Raw genomic sequence first — 21,106 nt, forward strand, 5'->3', positions numbered from 1 at the left:
CTCCTGTGACATCCACACCATAGCCACCTGTGTCCAACAGCTCCTGTGAGAACCACACCATAGCCACCTGTGTCCAACAGCTCCTGTGAGAACCACACCACAGCCACCTGTGTCCAACAGCTCCTGTGACATCCACACCATAGCCACCTGTGTCCAACAGCTCCTGTGAGAACCACACCACAGCCACCTGTGTCCAACAGCTCCTGTGACATCCACACCATAGCCACCTGTGTCCAACAGCTCCTGTGAGAACCACACCACAGCCACCTGTGTCCAACAGCTCCTGTGACATCCACACCATAGCCACCTGTGTCCTACAGCTCCTGTGACATCCACACCATAGCCACCTGTGTCCTACAGCTCCTGTGACATCCACACCATAGCCACCTGTGTCCTACAGCTCCGGTGAGAACCACACCATAGCCACCTGTGTCCTACAGCTCCTGTGAGAACCACACCATAGCCACCTGTGTCCAATAGCTCCTGTGAGAACCACACCAGAGCCACCTGTGTCCAACAGCTCCTGTGACATCCACACCATAGCCACCTGTGTCTAGCAGCTCCTGTGAGAACCGTACCATAGCCACCTGTGTCCAACAGCTCCTGTGACATCCAAACAACAGCCACCTGTGTCCAACAGCTCCTGTGACATCCACACCATAGCCACCTGTGTCCAACAGCTCCTGTGAGAACCACACCACAGCCACCTGTGTCCTACAGCTCCTGTGACATCCACACAATAGCCACCTGTGTCCTACAGCTCCTGTGACATCCACACCATAGCCACCTGTGTCCAACAGCTCCTGTGAGAACCACACCATAGCCACCTGTGTCCAACAGCTCCTGTGAGAACCACACCACAGCCACCTGTGTCCTACAGCTCCTGTGACATCCACACCATAGCCACCTCTGTCCTACAGCTCCTGTGACATCCACACCATAGCCACCTGTGTCCTACAGCTCCTGTGACATCCACACCATAGCCACCTTTGTCCAACAGCTCTGGTGAGAGCCACACCACAGTGAGACTATCCAGCTCTCCATAATTCTTCTGTTGAATATCAGTGCAGACCATCCACAGTTTATCTGAGGTTCTCAATCAGCTCCTCCCCCACCCTATTCTGTGATGACCCTCATGAAGGAATGCCACCAAATGAGGTAGCTTGGATTGGAGATACCTTTGAACCTACATATTTCCTAGACCCCTGCTCTAAGAAGTTAAGGATACTGAATGCTCTAAGCTGTTTTCAATGGGGGTGGGGGGAGCATTCCTACTAAACTCAAATATTTTAATAATCACTCAAATGTTTAGGTAAATCTTTGGGAAATGAAATTAGTTGAATACTTTAGGTTTGAGGAAAAATGGCTAACGTTCCATTGTATTATTAGCAAAGATTTTAACTCATTCCTCTCATACGTGTTTGTCCATAAGCTATCTAGATCTACTTGTCTCATATGTGGGCGTCTAATTATGTTACTTCTACTAATATTTCTAAGTAACTATGGCCCTATCTTAAATCAGGTGTTCAAAATTTCCTGACGGCTTCCGAGATTTTTGCCTTTGTCAATAGAACTAAAATAATATTTTGCACCTACAGCTGTGACGTTTCCTGGAAAACCACAAAAGCATGTGCTACTTTGTAAGAACACGGACCTGGAAATTGCTGTGTCCACATGACATGTTTCTCCTGATGACAATCCACAGGAAACTGTCAAAAAGAGACGGTTTGCCTCCCGCAGGTATCTTGCAGTGGAAGGGGAATGGAACGGAATGGATACTACTTCTATTAATGTTCCACTGATGTGTAGGGTTTATGCAGGACTAGCAACTCTTTTTGAAATTCCTGCTCTAATTTTATGCTTGACAGACCACAAATATGTCTCAGGGCTGCGGTGATATTGTGTTTGTGCTATAACAAACAAAGCTTGCCTAAGGATCAGAGTGTGGAGTGAGCCACTAGTTAGCCATAGAGGCCTGGGACCCAGGAGGGAGAAGCAGAGAGACCTCTGTGAGTTCAAGGCCAGCCTGGTCTACACTAAACTGAGCCAGTCTCAAAGAGAAACAAAGCGAGGGGGTGAAGGCTCACACCTTTAATCCCAGAACTTGGGAATCACATGCCTTTAATCCCAACACTAGAGATGTGGAGACAAAAAGGGATACAGTTGGGCAGAGAGAGGACTGACCATAAGGCTGGAGGAGAGATGAGCTCAACCCATTCAGTCAGGACTGTAGAGAGACAGGATGCCCCATTCGGTCTGCGGACTGCATAGAGGATCCTCTGCTTCTTGATCCCCCAGCTTTTACCCACCAACGTCTCACTCTGGGTTTCTATTAAGGCCAGCTAAGGCTATTTTCTTTCATCTGACTTTTCTTCTGTGAGGTCTATCATGCATTTGTTTATTTATTATTTATTATATATACAAGTGCCATGGAGAGGGTGTGGAGCTCAGGACAGCTTGTAGGTTTTCTCTTTACACTGTGTGGACCCCAGGGATTGAACTCAGGTGGTCAGACTTGGGGCAAGCACCTTCACCCACTAAACCATCTCGCAGGACCCGCCTTCTTCTATAAATAGACCAAATTCCTACTTCTTTTGGAAAATAAGGTTGATCATTATTTACAGATGTCTTCCCTAAACTTCGTGTTTTGCACACCATGTTCAACCCGAACTCTCCGTTGCCATAATTTTTTATAATTAAACCTCACCATATCTTTGAGATTTGAAAATGGCCACTAATAAGTTAATTACACTCGTCTTGAGTTTTGCTTTGTTCTGATCCCCCCCCCCCACTGCTCTCAGGGAATTAAACTGGGGTTTCCAGAGCTCTGAGAAGCAGATGTACCCTAGGGACTGCCAACCAGCCAAGCAGAACAGTTTATTCCTATACGTAAATGAGCTAAGGGGTGGGAGTGCCCCAGGCTTTCAGTTGGGATATGGTAGATGAGTCTGTGTTCTGTTGTGTAGTAGACAGGAGACCCTTTCTTATGCTATCTGGATCTCAAAATGAACTGATGAAAGGCCATACTTTTGTGAACAGAAAGGACATATTTGGAAAAGATTTATTATTCTTTCTCCCTGTTTGGTCTTTCCAGAACCCAGAAACTGTGATATAACATTTTCCCCCAGAGGTTCAATGAAGTTTGTCTTCGCTGTTATCAGGAAGCAACTAAACAAACCCTGGGTCACAGTGACAGCCTTGTCCACTAAGTCATATTTAAGGAACCCACGTTTGCTTTAGGGAGCCAGTGTTTATAATATTCTCTTTGTGAAAGACTGGGGCCTGCTTAAGGGATCCTTAGCCTTCAAAGGAGTGAAGAAGTCACAATGTAACGGAGCAGCCATGGGACTTATGGAGGAAATCTCAGAAAGAGGGAAGTCATCCAAACATACGGGGCTGTGGCTGACCTGGCAGCAGGCTCCTGCCTGGCTCAGCTTCCAGCCAGAAGAGGCTGTTAAATGTGCAGTTGGACTCTTCAAGAAAGGCCCACAGGGGTTGGAGAGATACCTCAGCACATAAGGGCACTGTTTTAACAGAAAACCTGCATTTGATTCCTAGCCCCTACATGGGGGCTCCTAACCATCCAGAACTCAAGTTCCAAGGGGATCCCTGACCTCCTTCGTCATACATGTAAACATACGTGTAAGTCAAACACTCATACACACAAAATATAATAAATTTTAAGAAAGAAAGAAAGAAAGAAAGGAGGGAGGGAGGGAGGGAGGGAAGAAATAAAGGTCCACAGATCAAATTTAAGGTCCTACTGAGAAGTAGCCATTCTAGCTTCAGTCATCTCTACAATTCAATTTAATAAACCCAGGGTTATTCTGTGACTATGAACAATCTCCCCAAGAGATGGTCTTTGATCAGTCAGTGAGGGACTATAGAGGAAAATGTGTCTGAGGCATGGAGTAGTGTCTGAATTCTCTAACTCCAGCCTTCTAACTGGGTGATTTCTGGACTTTATATATGAAAACTGTTCAATGGTGTTTGAGACAATCTCACTCCCCATTCCTAGCACCCACGGGATTAGTGACCAGATTCACTGCACCCCCAGGAGTTACTAAATTCTCTTTTCTCTCCATCTCCTTCAGTGCCCTTGGGACAAATCCTCTGATTTCTCTCACTAGACTCAGGTTAGGATCAGCCATTACCTGAGAGCTAAGGTCAAACTGGAGATGGGCTTTGCAGAACTGGGTACCACAACAGACCAAGCCAAACCACATGTGGGCTTGGTTCTCCTGGGACTGGTTACAGCACTGCACACCGCTCAGGTCATGTTTCCGTTGTATCACAAGTTCCAGGAACCCCACCTTAGGACTGACCTGTGTACTCAAAGTGTTCCCTTCCTCCCTGGGGCTAGCTGACTGTCCACCTGGGGACTCAGTCCTGCCTGTCTTCCACGACAACCTTTAGACTAGTAATAGTTCTCCTTTCCGTTCTAGCTGTTACTCTTTAAGGTCCCAAAGGTCCTAAAAAAAAAAAAAAAAAAAAAAAAAAAAAGTGATGCTTGCCGGGCAGTGATGGTACATGTCTTTAATTCCAGCACTTGGAAGGCAAAGACAAGCGGATCTCTGTGAGTTCGAGACCAGCCTGGTCTACAGAGCTAGTTCCAGGACAGCTAGGGCTGTTAAACAGAGATACTCTGGCGGGGGAAGGGGTAGTAATGCTTGCTGTTAGGTCTCAAACTCAGAACAAATGACTAAGGAGCCTGTTTAAAATATCAAAGTGAACAGTCTCAGTCCCTACCTAATACGTGGTGTTTCTTGCTGGCAACCACCTCCCACCCCACCCCACCCTACCCTGGTGCCCTAAACTCTTCAGCCCAGGGAGAGGCTGGGCTTCCCTTCCCCCAGCTTCTCTGATTCCTATGTAATATAAGCCATTTTTGCTACTTTTTTTTTTTTTGGCCTCTTGGTCTTTGGTTCCCAGGCACCTCCCTTGCTCCTTCTCTCTTCTCTTCCTCTCTTGAGCCCACTCCTCCCTACCCGCCATGGCTTCATTCAGTCTGGAACATTCCAGATGCCTCTGCCTCTGCTCTCCCTCATATCTACAATAGGCCTTCCCCTCCGCCATACTTAAGAGCAGTCCTGTGTTTGTTTTCATTCATTCTTCACCGCATCTCAACAGGTCCATTTTGTAGGAGTCCGGACTCACGCCACACTCCCCCACTGCAGGAACAGGCTAAGAGCAATACAACAGCCTGTTCAGCTCTCTGCATTCCCCTCCTCTTCACTGGACTGGCCCAAGCTCTCCTAGGCTCCCGTCTACCAAACAGGACCTGTGAGCACTCTGTCCGTGTGTCTGCTGTGTCTCACACTCACAGATGGGGTACCCTCCCATTCACTGGATCACATGCTGTCTTAAATGCCTGGGAAGAAAGTTTTGATAAAGGCTGGAAACACCCACAACACATCACAACTAGCTCTGCAGGGCTTTTACTATGACTGGGACAATAGTATAATTGAATAAATGGCTTTTGAAGTGCTCTAATTCCAAGTTCCAAATTAACTTTGGTCAGTTTAGAATAGCTATTCATCAGCAATGAGGAAATGTTTGAATAGTTAATAGGTGCCTTTGGTTTCCCCCTGATCCCTGAAGTGGAAGGTAAGTCCCTAGTGCTGAAGACACCATGAGCTTCAAATACAGGGCCCAGATGTTCCGAGCTGGAACTGACCTAAACGCCTCTTCCCTGAGGACTAGCTTGTTATGGGAGGTCCTCCCACTCCTCCAGCCTATGGCCGCTGAGATACCAGCCCATTGGGGCGTGGTCTCTCTCCCTTTAAAAAAGCGGCCACTTCCCTCTCCTTGCTCTCTTCACTTCCTGCTCCGCCGGCGACTAGACTCACTTCCTGGTTGCGCAGGTTGGTTTGGAATTATGATTAATAGGGTGGTATTTATTTAAAGGGGAAAAAACTTACAAATCACTGTCAGCCCTCTGCGCAACCAGGAAGTGAGTCTAGTAGCTGGCGGAGCAGGAAGTGAAGAGAGCAAGGAGAGGGAAGTGGCCGCTTTTTTAAAGGGAGAGAGAGCACACCCCAATGGGCTGGTATCTCAGCGGTGATAGGCTGGAGGAGTGGGAGGACCTCCCGTAACACTAGCTTTCTTGGTACCAGAAAGTGCTATGAAAATTTCCAGCAGTTCTACCCATCTATGACCCCTATGAGCCACAACAATGACCAGCAGGGCACCATAACCCTGGGTTATTATGCAGGGTGCACTAGTGGAGCACACACCTTGGCGGTAACAACGGCTCTCTAATTGCACTTAAGACTCACTCAACAAGAGGGGAAAATGCTTGGGAATAGAAACTTAGCCTCTAGCCCATGCAGTCAGTCACACAGTATCAATGGGAACTACAAACTGACCCCACCGGGAAGGAATAGCTAATGCATGCATTGCAAACACAGCTTTTAACTTAAGAAAACATACTTTTTGACGTTTCTAAAGCAAAGGTTCCAGAGAGTTGAGAAGGAGGAAGGAGAGAAGGGGTTGCTGAGAAGGAGGGAATATGACATTTGGGAAATTGCAGTTGATTTTGTTTTAGTAAGATCAAAGGTAGGTCAAACCAAACAGATGTACTTGTTTTACTAGTGATAAAGAGAAACATTTCATAAATAAAACACTGTAAAACTGTTTGGGTACAGGCATCAACTTTCAGATAAACAGTCAAATTACCTTTCCTTAAAAATGAGTGAACTGGTTAGGAGGTGGTGGCACACGCCTTTTAATGCCAGCACTCGGAGGTAGAGTCAGATGGACTCTGTGAGTTCCAGACCAGCCTGGTCTACAGGGAGAGTTCCAAGACAGCCAGAGCTGTTGTTATACAGAGAAACCCTGTCTAGAAAAAAAACAAATGCACAAAAAGAAAGCAAAACAAGAACGTGTGAATTGAGGACATAATCCATGCATTTTTAAAGATGACTGATTTTGTTCACTCCTGGTGTAAATCCATAAGAGCACAAGCACTGTTAGAATCAGAAAAATCAACTACGGCAAAGCATAAAAGCTGCCAAAGCAAACAGCTCCCCTTCCCCAAGTCTTCCTACCACTCTCTAGGATGTTCCAAACCTCCAGCAGCTATGTCATGTAAAGTCCTTTCTGGAAGTTAGAGGAATGGCCGTGGTGCATTCCAAGTGTGTGGCAGCTTTAGCAGCACAGTCTTGTAAGCAGCCACACTGCCTTCCAAATAGTCATCTTTTACACCCTTAAGCTGGTGCTGCCATCCTTTTTGGTCAAAGAACTTTCTTTTCTGCAAAGAGTGAGAGTTACTATAGAAACTAAGAACTGGTCAAAATGCTGAGAACAAATGGCTGTCAACTGCTCACCTCTAAACGGGGCATCTATAACAACTTCTCCAAGACCCAGGGGACATGGGAAAAGGGTTGATAAAACAGTAAGAGCTACAAGACAGGAGGCATCCTGTAAAGCCCTGTTTCTGGGTATGACATGGTCAATGTGGCTAGCTGCAGAAGATCTGCACACGTGTGCATGCACGAACACACACACACAGCCATGATAGCATGAGGGGATTAGATGGAAGGGTCTGGAGGACTAGGAGAGGGATACAGGAGAGCAACAGGTGAGTATGTTTGAGTATGTTCACAATCCTCTCCAGGCACTACATACAAGTAGTGCTCATACAGACATGCAGGTAAAACATGCACACATAATATAAAAATAAGTAAACCTTAAAAAAAATAGATCAGGCTGAAGAAATAACTTAGGGCCTACGAGCAGCTGTTGCTCTTCCAGAGGACCCAAGTTTGGTTCCCCGTGTCCATATTGGACAGCTCACAACTGCCTGTAAGTCTAACTCCAGAGTACCCAACACTCTCTGACTTCTTTGGGAACTAACCCAAGTGTGCACATGTATACCCTTATATTCTTTTAAAAAAGTTTACTGGAGGAAGTGGAACCAGTCAAGAAAAATACAAAAAATTAGCAAAAGAAAGAATTCTATTAATACTGAAACCGACTTTAGTGTTGTAATATAAAACAGAATTAAGAAGCAAATATACTTGGAAAAAAAAAATTCCACAGAAAAATAAAACACTATAATTTATAAAAACATACTTACTGAAAATCTAAGGATGAAGATCCCTCATCCCAAACTGCTCTAATCTGACAGGCAACAGACATGAGATTTTCTTGGACAGACATTGACATAAATCTCCACTTACATCCAAAAGCCAAAAAAGCATGCCAAAAAAATATTTGAAATGTTTCTTTCGTTGAACTGATATACTGCCTCATTGATTTGTAATTGGCAGCTTTTCTATGTCACTATTTAAAGTCTTCCCTTTTTTTAGAAAAAGAGAAACAAAATAAATTACCCAAATTACCCTGTCTTAATACTAATAAGTAGTAACCCTGAATATCTAGAGAACAACACTGTTTACAAGGGTCAGAATGTTAGAGAATTAAGGAAAGGCCAAGGAATAAAAACCCAGGGATGGAGAGGAAGTCTTGGTCTTGCCAGGGAGGCGACTGCTTGGGAAAGCAGCTCATCTTTGTGCGGACGGGCAAAGAGGTCACACACTCCCAGACTAGGCATGGTGTTGTATGAGGTTCACAACTGAAGCGGCCCCGCCCTTAGGACACAGGCCTCCAGAGATACCGGACACAATATCAAGTCTACTGGCTTTACCTCCTATGCTTTGAACACACGATGTTCCCCAGGCTCCTCACTGAAGCAGCCCAGCCCTTGGGCGCACTGCCATCTGATTTCCATGGAAATAGCGTGAAGTTTACAGGCCTTGTCTCCTACTCTCCTTTTCCTTCCTTACTTCACCCTTGGCTTCAACCTCAGGCTGTGGATGTTCCAGGGGACATGGCCAGCCCCTTCTTCCCAGGGGTATCTTCCGTGAGAGAACACTAGTCCCTGAAACTTCTCAGTAAGCCTTCCCTCACATTGTATGGGACAGAAGTGAGTCACCAACTAAGTACGAGTAAGAACAGCATGAATGTGGTTAGCTCAGCTGAGTCATTGGGGACAGGATGGACATAGCATGGGGCACTTTGGCAGGCATGGTTACCAGCGTTGGTGGTGACTCCCTGGAGAGCAGGTGTGTACTGAGGGGGCACAGAACTCAGTAGCAATCCACACAATAAGTTTCTTTACTTCCAGAGAATCCTCCACACGGAAGGAATTGATATTTTTAAGCAGATGGCTGGGGTCAACTATCATCTAGCCAACATCCCCCAAATAGTATATTTATTAAACTAGACCTTAGAAACCAGCAGCTACATCTATGGGACAGTAAAGCTCACTGGCATCTTGACTGGACTTAGAGAATCACCATGGAAACACAATGCTAGGTGTGCCTGAAGGTTTAACTACAGGTAAGGGGCACTATGCCATAGGTGGGGCTCTGGATTGGATACAAAGGAGAAGTGAGCTAAGAGCCAGCATTCACCTGTCTCCCGAGTGCAGGTGAGTGAGCTCAGCAGGCTCACACTTCTGCCACTATGACCCAAAGCCACCACAGACTGGAAGCCAAAATAAACGCTTCCCTTTTTGTTGCCTTTGTAAGATATTTTGTCACAGCAACCAAAAGTAACTAACACAACATATTTAGATGGGATCTGATGACTCAGCCTTGCCCAGATCTTGACTGCCCACCAGCCATCTTAATAGACTCTTGGAAGACCTTATCTGTCTGCCACACAGGACTCTCAGCAAGGAGTGCTTTGTCACCTTGGCCTCCAACTGTATGTGGCCCAGAAGTCACTGAGGGTCTAGGGGAATCTGTCCATCAGGCCCTCACTTCCACCATCTCCAGTCCAAATATATCTTGTTGCTGCTGCTGGTTCTGAGGCAGGGTCTCACGTGGCTCAGGCTAAACACGCTCACATTGCTCTTCTTATTCGTAATTAGTTTAGTAAAGGCTTCTGTCCAATATAAGGCTTGAATTTGCTACACAGCTGAGGATGACCTTGACCTCCTGATCCTCCTGCCTCCCCCTCTTGGGTGCTGGGATTACAGTCACGTGCACCACACCACAGCCGTATTTGATGACTTCTGAGCTACACACGTCACAATGCATCCAAAGCTCTTTAAAGATTCCATTCAATATTTTCTATAGAAACATTTTCTATCATACATAACAAGAAGAAGGCAGTAACCCGCTCATGGGAGCAGACAGTAATTGTGGGCCATGCACATGCCACTGGTTTCTAAGTGGCCTCATAAAGCAGCATCCGCTGATGAACCCTGCACCTGCCACAATGAGAGCTTATCCTCCCTCTCCCAGCTCTGGGTTTGGTGTGCTGGGAAGGGTTTATCAAAGGAACAGCAGATCAAACAGCTGTGTTAGAAACAAACACTCAGTCTCTCTAAACCCATCTCCCAAAGGCTCTCAACGGACCCACCCTGAGATGGCCCTATCTCAGTGAACCCAGCAGGAATAAACAGCAGGAAACTGTTTATGGGGGCATTTAGAAAATGTGTCATCTTAGAGGAAGTGTGACAATTCCCTGACTCGCTTAATAATAAATACTCTCATGTTGAATTTTCAAGAACAAAAACAAATATCACCTGTCATCTGGATGAATCACTGCTATTTAAACTTGAAAGTTAAGCTTGAAATCAAAGCATCCACCATAATATCTAAAGGCATACAGCCAAAGTCCTGGAATTACTGCAAACTGGAAAATTATTTACTTTCTCATAACAGTGAGATACATGTCTGGAGCCCCTTTTCATGGAGGAAAGAAGCCTTATGTCAGGAGTCAACTGCAGTGACGTACTACAGCATGCAACCTTGAGGAGAGACTCCATCTTTCATGATGCAAAACCCCCTCTCTAGGAGGGAGCATCTACAAAAAAACAAAACAAAACAAAAATACACTATGTGGCAATGATTCCAATGGAGTAGGAACAGAGAGCACAAAAAATGACAGAAACATGTTGAGTCAAAAAGTCAAAGAGGGGAAGGAGAGATGGCTCGGTGGTTAGGAGCACTGGCCGCTCTTCCAGAGGATCCACATCTGATTCCCAGAATGTTTCAGGCAGCTCAGAATCTGTAACTCCAGTCTGAGGAGATCTGATGCCCCTTGTGGTCTTTGTGAGCACTGCACACTATGGAACCTAGACATACATGAACGCAAAATATCCACATACATAAAACAAATGGAAACGTAAAAGGGAGGGCTTGGGAAATGGCTCAACGGGCACAGCACTGATTATGAAAGTGTGAGGACTGAAGTTTAGATTTACAAACCTACTGTACCCATACACATGTGAACACACACACATACTACATCCCTGATATGCATGGAGAGTACTGTGAGACAACACAGAGCATGCTCCTATAGACTCAAAGCCTAATAAAGTTTAGAGAATAGCAATTATTAAAATACATGCAGGTTATTTGTTTCCTCGCTCATGTACAGGCTTTTAAGAATGCACGTGTTCTGGGCCAGGAAGACGTCTCAGGGGGTAAAAAGACTTGCTATGTAGCCTGACAACCTGAGGTAGAGCGTGAGAACCCACACAGTAAAAGGTACCCAATGACTTCCATATGTAAGCCATAGAACACATGTGTATACACACATACAAATTATCATCATCATCATCATCATCTTTTAAAATGCTAATAGAAATGGAAGCATTCTATCCGGTGTATGGTTTCTTTTAAAACAACAAAAACCTTGTTAAAATAGGTGTGGTACATTGGTCCTTTGCTTCTGCCCAAGGCTTTGCATTTATGAAAGCCATCTGCAAATCCTCTGTGCTCTGACCCACAGCTTGTCTTCCTGCGGAACAACCTGGATTGGCAGGCATAGCCCCAAAATGAGATTTTATAAACTCTGCCACTGACCAAGAGCTATGCAGTTGATGATTCAGGTTAAATTTTTCTTGAGGATAATAATCTTTCGGACTACAACAAGCCCAGAAGTAACAGAACAAACGAAAAACCGCGGAGGAACAGAGTTCATGTACTTTTACGGAGTTCAAGCATGAAGCGTACATTTAGCTTCCTTGAGTTCTATGCTCAATAATTCAATGGTCAATTTGCCTGAGTAGTTTATATTCCTCCCTCTCTGCGATGATGTACAACTTTATCACCGCCTACAACTAAACATACTATAAACCAAAGAGGAAAGCTAATAAACTGCTTAGCCAAACTCTCAGAGTAAAAAGAGGTCAAATAAACTTATCAGTATTAGAACTGCCAACCTAAAAGAGACTGATAACAGGCTGAGTGTAAAGATACTCTTCCTATTGAAAGTGTAAAGATACTCTTCCTATTGAAAGTGTGTGTCAAACCAAAGTCATTCTAATGGAAGTTATAATCTTGAGACTATAAACTCTTTATAGAATTTTATTTGTTCCCTACTAAAAAGAAACTCAGGTAAGATAAGGGTATTTATTGCTGTGATAAACACCATAACCAAAAGCAACTTGGGGAGGAAATGGTTTATTCCGCCATGCAGTTTATAAGTCCATCACTGAGGGAAGTCAGGGCAGGAACCTGGAGGCAGAAGCTGCAGCGGAGGTCATGGAGAGGAGCTGCTTACTGGTTTGCTCCTTATGGTTTGCTCAGCTTGCTTTCTTATACAATTCAGGACCACTTGCTCAAGGGTGGCAATGTTGCCAGTAGATGGGCTGTTCCACATCAATCACGAGTCAAGAAAAGCATTACAGATTTGCTTAAACAGGCCATCTGATGGAGGCATTTTCTCTGTTGCAGCTCCTCTTCCCAGATAACTCTAGTTTGTGTCAAGTTGATAAAAACAACCAACCAGAACAACACTTAGATGTTTAATGTATTTTTCTTGACCAATTGAAGAATTTTTCTTTTGACTTTGTCTTCCCTTTTCACAAAGGGATACACATAGGGACTATGAGATGCTGGGGGTGGGGAGGTGAAGTGCTCTCTGTACAGGCATGAGGCCCAGAATCCAAATCCCCAGCATCCATGAGGTTGGGGGCAGGGGAGAGGGGAGATAAAGACAGGTGTGTCCCTGAAGTTTGATGGCTAGCCAGTCTAGGCAATTAGTGAGTTCCAGGTTCAGTGAGTTCCAGGTTCAGTTCCTGTCTCAAGAAATAAAGTGTGGGGGCTGGAGAGATGGCTCAGTGGTTAAGAGCATTGCCTGCTCTTCCAAAGGTCCTGAGTTCAATTCCCGGCAACCACATGGTGGCTCACAACCATCTGTAATGAGGTCTGGTGCCCTCTTCTGGCCTGCAGACATACACACAGACAGAATATTGTATGCATAATAAATAAATAAATATTAAAAAAAAAAGAAATAAAGTGTGGAGCAATGTTGACTTTGTCCTCCATATGCAAGTGCATACATATACAAATGTTTACATCCCCCAGAACCCTCCCCAACAAATCAATAAAAGGATATATGCATCTCTCTCTATATATATCATTTTAAAGTGTACACACACACGCACACACACACACACACACACACATATATATATATATATATATATATATATATACACTTAATACCCACCATTTTAAGTCTTCTTTTCTAAAAAAAAAAAAAAAAACATAAAAACTAAGCCATAGTCTCCAGTGGTGATAGACTGAGTCCTGTAAATCTACCAACAAACTAGGTTCAGTCAGAAAACTGTACAAGATACAAACGGGCAAGCAATATCTGTGATAACACTGCCCCAGCAGCCAGCTGGCAGCACTGAATGGCTGACATGGCATCTGAGGTTCACATTGCCTGGGACAGTCAGACTCCCAGAGTCAGAGGCCCAGCTCTCAACCAGCCTGTCTCCTACCTAGACAGCAAAACAACATGCTCCTAGCTGTGGAATATAGGAGTGAAACTATGAGAAACTGCAGATAATCAAAACAGAAAAATAAAAATGGGAAAGCAGAGGTGTCAGAGACAGACTTCAAAACGAGCATGCATGCTGCAGACTGAAAATGATCAAATAAATTCAAATAAAGCTACAAGAACCTAAAAGAACAACGAACAGATGATGAACTTCAGTTTGTAGATTGACTAATGGACTTATAGTGAACAAAAGGGGAGATGGAAACAAAATTGATTAAAAAAAAAAAACAACGTAAGTAAAGATACAAGAGAGGCCAGGCTTGGCTGAGCATGTCTTCAATGCCAGCACTCAGAAGAAAGAAAGGCAAACATCCCTGAAATCTGAAGCCAGCCTGCTCTACAGAGCAAATTCCAGGCCAGCCAGGGCTACAGAGTGGAACCTACCTTACAAAAAGACCCCAAGGAAAGAAACATCACAAAGTATGAACTCCAGAAGCAATGGGTAACACATGGTAACATTGTAGTGCCAGCAATGCAGAGCTGAGAAAATGAGGAGAAGCAGCAATAGCTGGTAACTTCCCAGAACAAACCACAGACCAAACAAGGAGGCCTGTGCCCTCAGGAAGGCTTACAATAAACATAGCACTGTGGTACAACTGTCACCTGGTAGGTACCTCATCTCCTTTGATGCACAGACCTTGAGTTTTCTCAAGGCCCCTACCCTTCACCCCGAATCTCCATGTTACACAGCATTACCCACTCTGACTGGCCTGCTAAGATGGACCCTTGATGCTCTAACCAGTTAGGGCCCAGAGAAACATCTGAGCTTCAAGCTGTGTTCATCCCCACAGCTGCAGCACACACTATCCTGGCCACCAGATTGGTCAACCTCCATGTGTCACAATAATTAGCAGATGAAACCCCCTTCTCCCCCCCTTCTTCCTTCTTTCCTTCCTTCTTTCCTTCCCTCTTTCCTTCCCTCCTTCCTTCCTTCCTTTCTTTCATCTGTTTTTTGGTTTTTCATGACAAGGTTTCCCTGTGCATTTCTGGCTTCCTGGAACTTCCCCTGTAGACCAGGCTGGCTTCGAAACCATGGTGATTGATCCGCCTGTCTCTGCCTCCCAAATGCTGGGATTAAAGGTGAGTGCCACCTCCACCCTGTGAAACCCTCTTTTTGACATTAACATTCAATTATGAGATGTTCGTTTCTTTGCAGCCCTGGAGATCAAACCACACAGGCTTACTGTTGCGCTAAAGCCCTGGTTCTATCACAATATTTTAAAAAGATAAAAAGGACAAATTCCATGCTTAATAAAATGGAAATCTCTTGCTTTGCACTGTACACAAAAACAGGGCCTGTCACAATCTCAGATCTCACTTTACCACGATCATCGAGTAAGGACGAAAACCAAGCAGGTGAAATTCTTGTTTCTGAGGGGAAATGGGGAAGGACGGGTACTAGTTTAACCTGGAGATGATTTAGATGAGGAAGCTGTACTTAGTTACCAATCTAATCCACAATCCTATAGACAGCCTTAATACCAGCAAACTGAACCACCAGATGCCGAACAAACGCCCATCCCTACCCTGCAGAAAAGATCTCAATGTGCTGGAAAGCTTAAATATAAAACACCTATCAAGGAATTTCTACCGTTCTTCAAATCCACCAAGCGGCAAAAGCACTTGTCCTCTCCATCCCTCTATCTAAATCAATGCCTCTAGCAATGTCTAAGCAATTGAGTCTCTCTTCCTGGCCTAGCAGGGTCATCTCCCCCACCATACAGACTTCAAGTTCACCATAGACTCCGTGAGCTTTCTGACTATTGGTTTTATGCCAGGCCTTGATTTATTCACAAACTGGCACAGAGCGACAGACACTGGCCCCACTGCCTAGGAGCAGCAGGAGGTTTGTTCACAGCCAGGCATGTGCTGGCAAAGCGACACGAGGAAGCTGTGTTTGTCAGCGACAACACTTCCTCCTGCATGACGTCAGACCTTCAGTGTTATATGCAAACTGCCCACATTCACCGTAATTAATTTCTTTTTTTTTTGGTTTTTCGAGACAGGGTTTCTCTGTAGCTTTGGTGCCTGTCCTGGAACTAGCTCTTGTAGACCAGGCTGGCCTCCAACTCCCAGAGATCCGCCTGCCTCTGCCTTCTTCCCGAGTGCTGGGATTAAAGGCGTGTGCCACCACCGCCCGGCTGTAATTAATTTCTTAAACAAACACATGGTGCATGAAATAATTTGCCTCATTAACCCAGAGTAGAACATTATGATATCTTAGCATTTGAAGGTTTGGAATCACACTTTTATCCACTGACCTTTTGTTCTTTCCCACATTTCTTGGGTTTCTTGTGAGGTCTGACAAGGTCTGAACCAGAGCTGTCTGAAGTTTCAGGCCTCAACGGTTCACTGTTAACACCTAAAACCAAGTGGAGTGAAGGCTAGTTAGACACAACATGGATTGAATGCAAATGGAAGTTAAGCACAAACCAAGTTAAGCATTCTCTTGATGCCTAACGGGAAGAGAAGACAGCAATCTTTGAAGATTGGTTGGGCTTTTTAAGCAGAATATATGTGGGCCTACATGTGCCACATTTATGACCTTGGCAGGCGGCAGCTGTGGCAGGCGATGCCAGGTGAACTGCACATCCCACCTGTAGGCTGGTTCATGGGCAAACACAATGTGAGGCTGCCACTGCAGATGGCCCAGTACAGAAGACACTGTCCAACGCTCATGCTAGGCACACAAATAAACACGCTCCACGGCAAAATAAAAGCACTTCCAGAAACTAAACGGTGCACATGAGAAAGTCTACCTTGCAGGTAGGACAGTTTGATAAAACCCAGAGTGACCCAAGTTTGAGGAGTCACACTTGAAAACGTCCATTCATGCTTCAAAACCAGAATTCTGTCTATAAAAATAGGGGCTAGCAAGATGGCTCTGTGGGTAAAGGATCCTGTCTGAGTCCCATCTCCAGATGGTAGACGGCAAGAACTAACTCCTTTGAGCTATCTTGATCTACACACACACACACACACACACACACACACACACACACACCATTGCACAATGCACTCCCTAATAAATAAGTGTAAAAATGAAATCAGTAAGCTCAAAAAAGAAGTAGAATAGTTAAGGGCTCCCCAGAATTCAAACTATGTTATTTGTATCCTGGGCCCTATGAACATTTTAAGGTCAACATTCTTTGTTTATAAATGTCTAAATTGGATCCCTTTGGAGACAAACCAATCACACAGTATTCTCCTTCCTCTTTAGCCATCTTTTAAATGTCATGTCTCTCTCAATCCTGGATAACTGCCCACCCACTAAAGCCCTCAATTGCTAAGAGGTGGATAGACTGCAGCAGGCAGGTAAAGGGTTAACGAGTCTGCTCTAAGACACAGCACACTTTCTCACTTTGTGACACCAACATTTCTGGATTGATTCCCTATGCTTTTAAACAATCTTTTAAAAAAGCACCTCTCAGCTCCTAACAGGCATGGAACACAGAATTTGTTTTTAATCATCTTTCAGATCCGAGATTACTAGTTAAGGGATAGAATATCCATAAGAGGGCAGAGGACCCTGACATAGCATGAAGCAAGCAAACAACTCTCACTTATTTTACCTCGCATGCTCTGCCATAGGAGGTTGCTCATCTTCTCTAAGGTCGCCAGGCAACCAAAAGCACCTGAGTGCAAAGTGGTTCTGAGCGGGCTGTGGGGCCAGTCTGGTCCCCCTCCACGCTATGCCTGTCTGTTCCTGCAGTGCCTCCTGTAACACCATCCATTCCTACGTTGCTAATGTCCCTTCTCTAGACCTCCTGTCTAAGGCCACTCACCCACTGTCAACCTCCAGCAAACTGCTGGTCCTCCACATAAGAGTTTGATAACTGTCTGAAGCCCTAACTGGCTAACTTGATAATGAGGTTTAATGTTCTATTTTTGAGACTTCAATTAGGTGCTGAGAATGGGCTTCTGGTGAGGGCCCATCCACCTGGCTTCCAGATGGCAGCCTTATTGCTTACACTTCCTGTGGCAAAGAGGGCAAGAGGAGGATTCCTGGTATCTCTTACCCTCTTCGTGAAACACTAATTTCTTCATTGAGGCCCCCGCCTTACAATCTCATCTGAATGTAATTTTCTTCCAAAGGCTCAACCCCCAAATACTCTCATCCAGGGTGGGTGGGGGGAGGCCAGAGTGGAGGTGGACACAATGTTCTACCCAAATGATAAATCTTAGACGCCTCTCATTTTCAGACTAGCCTTATTGTACACATACTTTGTTGCCCTAGTTATCATAAAATAGTCAATTAAAAAATTTAAACAAGAACTTAGCAGAAGGATACAGTGGAACAGGAGTGTAATTCCAGGACCCTAGAGCAGTGGTTCTCAACTCCTGGGTTGCAACCCCTTTGGGGGTCATCTAAGATCATCAGAAAACACATATACTTACATTATAATTCATAACAGTAGCAGAATTACAGTTACGAAGTAGTAATAAAAATAATTTTATGGTTGTGGGTCATCACAATATAATGGAGTTGTATTAAAGGGTAGCAACATTAGGAAGATTGAGAATCACTGATCTAGTGATGTGGGAGTGTCATATATCAATCTGTTGATTTCATTGGTTAAGTAATAAACAAACTGCTTGCCTCATAGCTTAGAACATAGGTGGGTGGAGTAAACAGAACAGAATGCTGGGAGGAAGAGGAAGTGAGCTCAGAGACTCGATAGCTCTCCTCTCGGGAGCAGACGCCTCAGAAGAGACGCCATGCCCCGCTCCCGGGCAGACACACGCGATGAAGCTCCAACCCAGGATGGACGTAGGCTAGAATCTTCCCGGTAAGCGCACCTAGGGGCGCTACACGGATGATTAGAAATGGACTAAATTAATATGTGAGAATTAGCCTAGAAGAGGCTAGATAGAAATGGGCCAAGCAGTGTTTAAATGAATACAATTTGTGTGTTGTTATTTCAGGGCATAAAATAGCAGGCGGCCGGGGTGCTGCGAACACAGCCCCGCCGCTCTTACTTCAACAATCTAGAGGCTGAGATAGGGAGACTGCTCCAAGGCCAGGCTGGGCTACAGAGCAAAACAATGTCTTAAGTAACAAAAACAAATAGAAAAGAACCCCAGGTCCAACAGTTTTGTAATTATGTAAGTCTCAATCTCAAAAAGTACAAGTGGGTTGAGTGGACAGACAAGAGTTAACAGATGCCACCCCTGAGAGACAAGTCCACAAGCCCGTTTTGAAATGCCTTGCTAACTGCCACTGTGGATGGAACGAATAAACTGTAACTGATGACATCAAGCAGGCAGAAAGCTTCCCATTGGATAAATTTGTGGATTCAAGAACGATTGGCTGGATATTACAGATTACAGAGCACTACCTAAACCATGCATGAGTAGGGCACAGAAATCCAGTATTAGCTGAAATCTGTATCTCCGGAGACAACGCCCACATCGTTATACCTAAATGACCCACAATAAAGTACAGAGTTAAGAGATACCAGGTAGTCTAAGGTGGACAATAACTTTTATAGAGGCTTGCCTCTAATAGGACAGTAAGTTAAGAGACAGAGGCTGGGCCTTCAGCAGATCTGTCAACTTGGAGAACTTTTCTCCATTTTGCTGGCCAACAAATGTTTATAAATGTTTACGAAACTTGCCTTCCTTAATATCTGGTAGCCAGACCTGCTGGAAGACAGCGATCTATCAACAACCCCCAACAGCTGGTATTCTACAAAAGAATCCAATATTTGGAAATAGCCAAGCTGCACAGATAAGTGAACACACGTGTATAAAATGCTGACATGTAAAATTCCACCACATGCTGCACAGGAGAAAATGTGCATCAAATCAATGGCCAGATGTGGGACTTAGTGTGGAAAGGACTAACTCTGCTGGTATTCAAGAGAGACATATGGAACTCCTGCCATCAGCATCATTAGTGAGACAAGTAGGAGCTCTACTGTACACCAGGGTGCTCAGGATAACCGATAGACTTTATCTCCTGAACAATTCAAACTGACTTCATGGAGGAGGGAGCAGAGGATGTCATCTCAATAATGACCAGGCTGCTTTTCATGCTTCCTGTCTTGCCATATCAAAAGTTAAAATGAAGCTTGACGTGTTGCTACACACCCATAGTCTCAGCAGCCCGGACGCTGAAACAGGAGGATTAGTAACTGGGGATCAAGTATGCTACACAGTAAGATCTTGCCTCCAAAATAAATACATACAATAAAACAGAAAGTAAGACCTCATCCCCACACAACCTGGGTTTAGACATTTATTTCTGCATTCACTATAGTTCCTCCAGTATTTCCTAGAGCTGAAAAAGAACAAAGCAATCAATTTCCTAACTGCAAGGCCACACTACCTGCACGATCCAAGAGCTTCTGCTGAGCTTCCCACTGCCAAGTGCCACATGTTCAAGATAAGAACCTGCTGTAAGGCACACATGGAGAAACGACCTATAGTTACATAAACACTGCCTTAGGACCTAACAGGCTTGAGAGCCATCTCCTGAGAACTAGCATCAGATCTGGACAGGACCAATCTCTGTGAAAAGGCGCACTCAAGGGTGAGATACATAATACTGATAAGCATCAGTCTTAAAGAATTATTTGTATTCAAGTTTGATGGGAAACTCAGCTACCAGAGTCCCCATAACATCATGGCCACTCATTCTCCCTTAGCAAAGACATGCATTCCAAAAACTATACTCAATTTTGAATTTCATCAACAAAAATTTTGGAAAAATGTCTTTCTCTAATTATCTGTATTTATATCCTTTTGACCTATTCCAGGAAATGTCACTGATCCTCAATGCAGTTACACTAAAAAAAAAAAAAAAATCCACTGTGAAGAATACATCCGATGTGTGGTTATGAGCTTTTAAAAGGCCAAGTTAAGGCAACAGGATAATATGATTCTATGTATGCAAGAGAATCCCTTTAAATATATTTCACTTTTATGTTTATTCACACACAGTTATCTGGAAGGAAATACTGTTGACAGTAATTGCTTCTAGCAAACATACTAAACTACAGTTTGTTCTTCACAGTATCCAGGGTTACGATGAAAACAAATCAGATTTGGTTACTTCAGCTCAAAATCCCCAGCGGCTTCTCATCACACTACAAAACAAACTGGAACTCCCTGCCTTGCTGTGGATCTGATTCCTGCCCCATTTGTGGTCACCATCCCTGCCCCAGAGGCTCACTGGCTTGTTGCTGCACTGGCCGCCTCCTTCCTGTCGGATGTTCAGTCATTTGTACTTACCTCCAGTAGACACAAGCATGCCCTCTCAGCCTTCTGCGTGCCTGATGGAGCAGAGCTC

At 44.5% G+C, this 21,106-nt stretch overlaps 1 protein-coding gene across 3 annotated transcripts in view; it reads right to left on the bottom strand.

The window, feature by feature from the left end:
* Window positions 1-21,106, bottom strand: part of Mcph1 (microcephalin 1) — a 204,082-nt gene that overhangs the window by 149,879 nt on the left and 33,097 nt on the right. For 2 of the 3 annotated variants that reach the window (XM_041673787.1, XM_041673785.1), the window contains 2 exons: window positions 16,074-16,174; window positions 13,477-13,494 (listed from right to left, as the gene is read on the bottom strand). In XM_041673787.1, coding sequence (XP_041529721.1) covers window positions 13,477-13,494; window positions 16,074-16,174 — 119 coding nt within the window. The remainder of the gene's footprint in view (window positions 1-13,476; window positions 13,495-16,073; window positions 16,175-21,106) is intronic. The other variant, XM_041673786.1, reaches the window with a different exon arrangement.

This window comes from Microtus oregoni, unplaced genomic scaffold (genome assembly GCF_018167655.1).
Source record: "Microtus oregoni isolate MIOR12 unplaced genomic scaffold, Mior012 000024F_ref0000369, whole genome shotgun sequence".
In the NCBI taxonomy this organism is placed as follows: domain Eukaryota; kingdom Metazoa; phylum Chordata; class Mammalia; order Rodentia; family Cricetidae; genus Microtus; species Microtus oregoni.